This window comes from Electrophorus electricus, chromosome 5 (assembly GCF_013358815.1).
Source record: "Electrophorus electricus isolate fEleEle1 chromosome 5, fEleEle1.pri, whole genome shotgun sequence".
NCBI classification, from domain to species: Eukaryota; Metazoa; Chordata; class Actinopteri; order Gymnotiformes; family Gymnotidae; genus Electrophorus; species Electrophorus electricus.
In genome coordinates, this window is record NC_049539.1 from 25,539,743 (window position 1) to 25,545,742 (window position 6,000).

Consider the following 6,000-nt stretch of genomic DNA (forward strand, 5'->3'; position numbering starts at 1 on the left):
GTGTGTTTGGGTGGATGACCATAATGAAGGGGAAGTGTTTGGGTGGATGACCATAATGAAGGGTAAGTGTTTGGGTGGATGACTGTACTGAAGAGTGTGTTTGGGTGGATGACCATAATGAAGGGGAAGTGTTTGGGTGGATGACCATAATGAAGGGGAAGTGTTTGGGTGGATGACCATAATGAAGGGGGAGTGTTTGGGTGGATGACCGTACTGAAGCAGCTCTTACCTCGCCCTTCCTCCACCTCTTTGCCGCTCCTCCCTCTCGCTGCTCTGCCCCTGCTGCTGCGCTCCTCTCCTCCTGTCCAGACAGAGGCATCTGACCTGCTCGCCTTCATCCAGGGCGGACCGAACCGGCGCGCGGCCCGCCGCGTGTCCTTGAAGACCCTCCTGATGAGGCCCAGGCTGCGGCCATCAGACATTGGGACCCCTCCGTCAGGCGGCACGGCTGGCCGGCCAGCCCCTGCCGGACCGCCGTCGCCTGAGAAACCCGAGTGGAGGAAGACAAGGCTGCCAGCGGTGAGGTAGAGGAGGATGAAGGAGAAGAAGCGGACAGGCTTGCGGCGGAAGTAGCGCTGGATCTTCAGCAGGGGGCGGGCCATGACGGAGACGCCGGGCCTCGGCAACCGCAAACGGACATGAAAAGGGGGGGGGGGAACGTTCCAGAAAAAAAACACAAAAAAAACGAAACAACAGCCCCACAAGTCGTTGTCAAGAGGACTCTTTAAGGGATCAGTTATCCCAAAATTTAAAATCAACACAAAATTTGAAACTTTCTCTTCAACTCCACAGATTCACGCAGCTGTGTGGGGGTATTAAAATAGCGCTTTCGGCACTGTGGCTGTTTAAAATACAGTATCTCTCTTCCATCACTGTGCATATGTGTTTTGTGTGTGTTGTGTGTGTGTGTGTGTGTGTGTGTGTGTGTGTCCAGAGAGTCTATGTCCAAAACGAGTTGGCGGTGGATGCCAGCGTGGGGGCCATGTTGTGACAGACAAGACCCCTTTCACGGAGTGAAAGGCGATATCGCTGTGGCGACGCTTTCCCTCCTGCTATCAGGCTCCCTGGTGGCCTCGTTTCCCCAGCGATCCGCCCGTCAATCAAATGGCCACTGATTCACTCCTGAGTCATCGCCCGCTGACAGCCTGAAAAGCACAGAAAGGGAGATGGAGAGGGAGAAAAGCACAGCTCAGTTCTCCGGAGCAGGTGCGTTTGTCCACACAGGCCTCAGTCACTCTGTCAAAGACAGTCAATTTAGATTCCCTTTCACATAAATGTTTCAAAATCTTTTTCTTTTTCATATCTTATCTTTTCCTATGCACAAAAGACCCAGAAAGCAAAGTTATATATAAAGGACTTACAGAAGACGTCCAGACTCACGGACGTTATCACATAAATACGGTTCATTAAAAACCGATGTCAGCATTGCAGTTAGACCTCTTGCCCATGAAGAGTAAGTGACCTGATGTTGTAAAACAGGTGATCTGGTGAAGCACTGCTGAACTGCTGGATCATTCACCAGTTCAGTCCTATCAGCAGAGATCCTTCATTCAATCATGTAAAAGCAGGAGTGAGAGTCTTAGCTGAACACTGGATCTGAAGGACAAAGTGCATTGGAAACATGAGCTCTGCACTACACTGTTACATAAGACAGGGCTCAGGATGGCTGCAGAGTCTGCTCACTTTCAGATGGCGCCTGGTTATCTTTTTGTGCTTTTGACAGTTACCTCAGTTCTGCCATCAACACCATATAAGGGAAGAATTATAATGAGTTCTTTTGGGTTTGGGATGTTTTTGACAGAACATTTAATCTCATGGATGGGAGAATTAGCACAGATCTGAGACGTATTATTTCCGCATGGAAAATGTTCTATTTAGCTACGGCGGTAGCTCAACCATCTATTTCTACACATCCATTTTCAAAAGTGCAAAGTTATGAGAGACAGATAGAGAGAAAGAGAGAGAGAATGAGAGAGAGAGAGAGAGAGAGAGAGAGAGAGATATAGAAAGAGAGAGAGAGAGAGAGATAAAGCAATCTTACCCCAAGGTTCTTACACTTAATTTCAGTTAATCACACAGTTCACATTTCTTAATTAAAAAAGCTCATTAACTGTATACATTCTGGGCCAGCACAAAAGCAACAGTTAGCTCTCCTTTACATCTGGCCTCTCACTGAGCTGTGAAAGAGATCAGGCACAATAATTAAAAACCCCACTGGATTAGTCCGTAGGATTTTTACTAAAGCTTTTTGTGAAACTACAAAGTGGTTCAAAATACTCCAAACATGTCTGTATTGTTTTGAGACCAGTAAGACATCACTATATAAATGTTTTACTTTTTCATCTGATGGACTCCATAGCCATCTTTTAAATAAATTATGTTCATTTATGTCCCGGTTGGCTCCCCTCACTAGCATCTCTGTTGTCATGGTTACCCTGTCTCATGTCTTTATTTTGCTTTGGTTCCTTGTTGTTCCGCCCCTCGCGTAACTTTCCCTGCCTTTCATTTGTAGCACCTGTGTCTTGTTTCGCTCTCGTTATATCACGTATTTAAACCCTGTGCTTTGCCCTGTTAGTTTGTGGGTCGTTTGTGAGTCAGCACATGTTGCTTTTGCTATTAATAGTTGCATGTACTAAGTCCTTATTGTCGTGTTTGCTCCGCCCATGTTTCTGTAGTGTGTGTTCCTTTTTGTAGCCTGTTTTCCTGTTCTGTTATTGTGTGTGTTTTTCATCTCTTTTTATGCTATGTATTCACATATTCGCTGTGTCGTCTCACTGACCCTGGACTGTACTAACGATTTCCACCAATTCTGTACGATTTAAATGAAGACCTTCAGCCAAGGGTCAGCCAGTTTTCTTCTTCTGTTAAATACGCTGGCCTAAAATCACGTCACATCATACAAGATACAGGTGTTTCAGGTTCTTCCAAATAATCTGGTGAAGGGAGTAAACTTTCACTTTCTTTTGCGGTCTTGTGGTGTTCGAAGTATGTTTCAGCAGGGATGGAGGGACTGGGATAGTTTCTTCCCTCGCAGAGAGTGTTTTCAAACGAATTAATCAGACTCCACCCCCACAACTAACATCTGTGTGTTTGTATGTGTGTCTAAACATCTGAGCTTATGTGAATGTGTTCATAAGTGTACTTATGAGTGTGTGTCTGTGTGTGTGTGTATTTTTGTGTGTGTCTCAGTGTTCTTGTACATTTTCAGGACAAAAGAGTGATACCCTGTATTCATTCCCAAGTGTTTCTTTTGTCACGTGCTTTTTGTTTTGGTTCTTCGCTCCTCCCCTGCTCTGGCCCCTAGTTCGGCACCACACCTACGTCTTGTCCCTTCTTGCTAAGTGTCCCCCAGTGTACTTTGTTCATTTCCTACTGTATACAGAAGACAGCCCTGGACCTTTCCCTGTTCTTTGACAGGCATTGCATGTACTTCTTGTTCTGTTCTTTGTGCTGTGTTTTTCAATCTGGTCAGCTTCTTTTTTTAGTAGTTTCCCTGTGTCTTTAGTTTTCAGTTTCTGTCTGCTCCTCCCTTTGTTGTTTTGTGCCATGGCACTTTTACTACGGACCATAATGAAGCCCATTCGTGTTTGCATCCTGCTACCAAGCCTCCTTCAACATGGTTACAAAAGTGCTGTATTTATATAAAAAACCAAACTGAAAAACAACTGAAAGGATAAATATGTTTATCATGGTTAGGGTTAGGTTTAGGGAAATTTGTATTACATATATAGGGAGTTACACATGTAATATGTATTACACCAACAACTTGCATGAGAAGAGCACTCACTAAAATCTGCAATATCTACATATTACATATATGGCACCTATATAACATGTATCCGTATTATCACAACTAGTCCTGTACCAATTGTCTAATTTATAGCAGTTTCTGAGAGTGAGATTTTCATAGAACCTATCTGAAATTAAAGCAGGATAACAATACAGGAGGAAGGGTAGCGATTTGCATAAGGCTCCATACGACAAATGACCATTGTTGCAGTTGCACGGCTCTTTTTAGCATTTCCCCTTCCAGAACTGGCGGGAAATGGCACAAGCGTATATACCCAATCACGGCATCCCATTTAGACTCTGAGCCAGGAGAAATACACCACAGAGAAAACACTCGTGCGCTGTTGGTGCAGAACAGCCTGATCTGTGCTTAGCAGACTTAAGCGGTCCAATATGTCTCTGTTTGCATCCCTCGTGATGCATGTGCATTAATTAGTCTTATTACCACATTGCAGGTGCTACAGTAGTCGCAGGTTTCCATGCCAAGGCATCCAAGCACAGACCTCAAGGGCAGGTGTTTCTAATAAACGCCGCTAGCTCCTGGCTTAGCTAGTGCGCTGAACACAGGGGTTCAAAGTGTCACTGCAATACATGCTGCTACATACTACAGCTGAAGTATCACTTTAGCACTGAAATTGAGGCTCATCTACATTTGTTACTCTATATACTGTATATTTTGGATTTCATCTATGTGTACGTGTGACAGAGACCGTCAATATGGGTGCTCTGGCACCAGTGCCCAAGAGCTGGCTCTTTGGCCTGGTGGTTGGGACACATGCTTACCGCCTACAGGATCTGGGTTTGAGATTGGTAATAGATGCTGCCCTCTGTCTTTGCTGCAAATGGTATCAGTAGTGGCATGATACTGGGAGGCCACTGGCAGTGCGCCTGTGGTTAAGGAATGTCCCCTGCTGCAAACGGATGAGCCAAAGCACAGTGTGACCCCATTGGCACATGTTTATAGTCTGCAGGACCCAGGTTTGAGTGTGGTTGCTGCCCTCAGCCTTTGCTCTGTGGGCTGCATGTTGCTGTCCTGTGCAATAGCGGTATCAGTAATTGCTGGTAGTATTACGAGAACGATCCGGATATATGATATACGGTGCAGATAAGTAGAGGAGATTGGGAGAAAAGGAAAAAAAAGTGGCAGGGCAGTAAGAGTAGGAGGGTCAGAGAGAGAGAGGAACTCCGAGAACCTGTTTATTTGTTGAGTACCGGCTATGATCTGAGCGTCTGCCGAGCAAGCGGGTGGCGTGAAGAAGCACAGCAGCCAAAGAGACATGCCAGAATGAGGGATAGCAAAAGGCTAATTAGGAACACAAACAAATCACAGCCTGGCCTTCTCCGAGACCAGCCAGGCCAGCCACCTCCACTTCCATCGCTCCGCCCTCCCACCAAACTGTGGATTTTCAGCCATTCGTGGGGCTGCTACCTTTGGGCCGTCCCATAAATGCACCCTTGTTCGCTGCTGGGCAGGGGGCCATGCACTGTGGGATGGCTGTTCCTAAAAATAAAGCCCAACGGGGACCACCCGTACTGCCCATCCCACTCAGCCTGTTGTGTACATTCCCGACAGACCTGCACATCGGCACTGGATACGTGCAAGCTGTTCGGTGAGATTTAGGATTCTGACATTCCAAAGCCCGACCCTTATTCATATATTAATTTTGGATCTGGCTGTTTAGAGAACTGGATAACACCTTTGTTCTGGAACAAGTTTTCCATTTGTTCTGAGTAAAATATGTGCCTGAAAGAATGACTCCACATTCCAGACCATACAGAAACACCAACACTATAGATACAGATGCAAAAATACAAACGAACAGGCCTGTGATTCTGTATGGGTTGGTTTGAGATGATTTTGATCTAGCATTCACCACAGCCATGGAATCACTGTTGCTTAAATAATAAATAATAACTCACATATGATCAACTTTCAAAGCAAGCAAATCACTAGATCAGCGTTTATGCGTTTATGATAATAAAATGAAACATATTTTGCTAAGTCAGATGGAAAATCCTTGAAAACAAATCACAGAACACCCCCTCTGTGAAGCGGACACCTCCCTTGGTTGTTCAATCAGCTTATGTGCTCCACATGTTGGCGTGGTTGACCCAGACCCAGCAGTTTTCCTCAGGAGGCAGGCGAGGCCAGTTAATAACCCCACTCACAGCCAGCCGGCCCTCGTGCGTGGGTGGGAGCTTTCACGCATG

The 6,000-nt window shown here is 45.7% G+C and overlaps 1 protein-coding gene across 2 annotated transcripts in view; it reads right to left on the bottom strand.

Moving 5' to 3' along the window:
- The window catches only part of wscd2 (WSC domain containing 2), a 54,762-nt gene that overhangs the window by 23,382 nt on the left and 25,380 nt on the right, over positions 1-6,000 (bottom strand). For both annotated transcript variants that reach the window (XM_035525917.1, XM_035525918.1), the window contains exon 2: positions 230-1,145. In XM_035525917.1, the coding sequence (XP_035381810.1) occupies positions 230-602 (373 nt within the window). In that variant the 5' untranslated portion in view covers positions 603-1,145. The remainder of the gene's footprint in view (positions 1-229; positions 1,146-6,000) is intronic.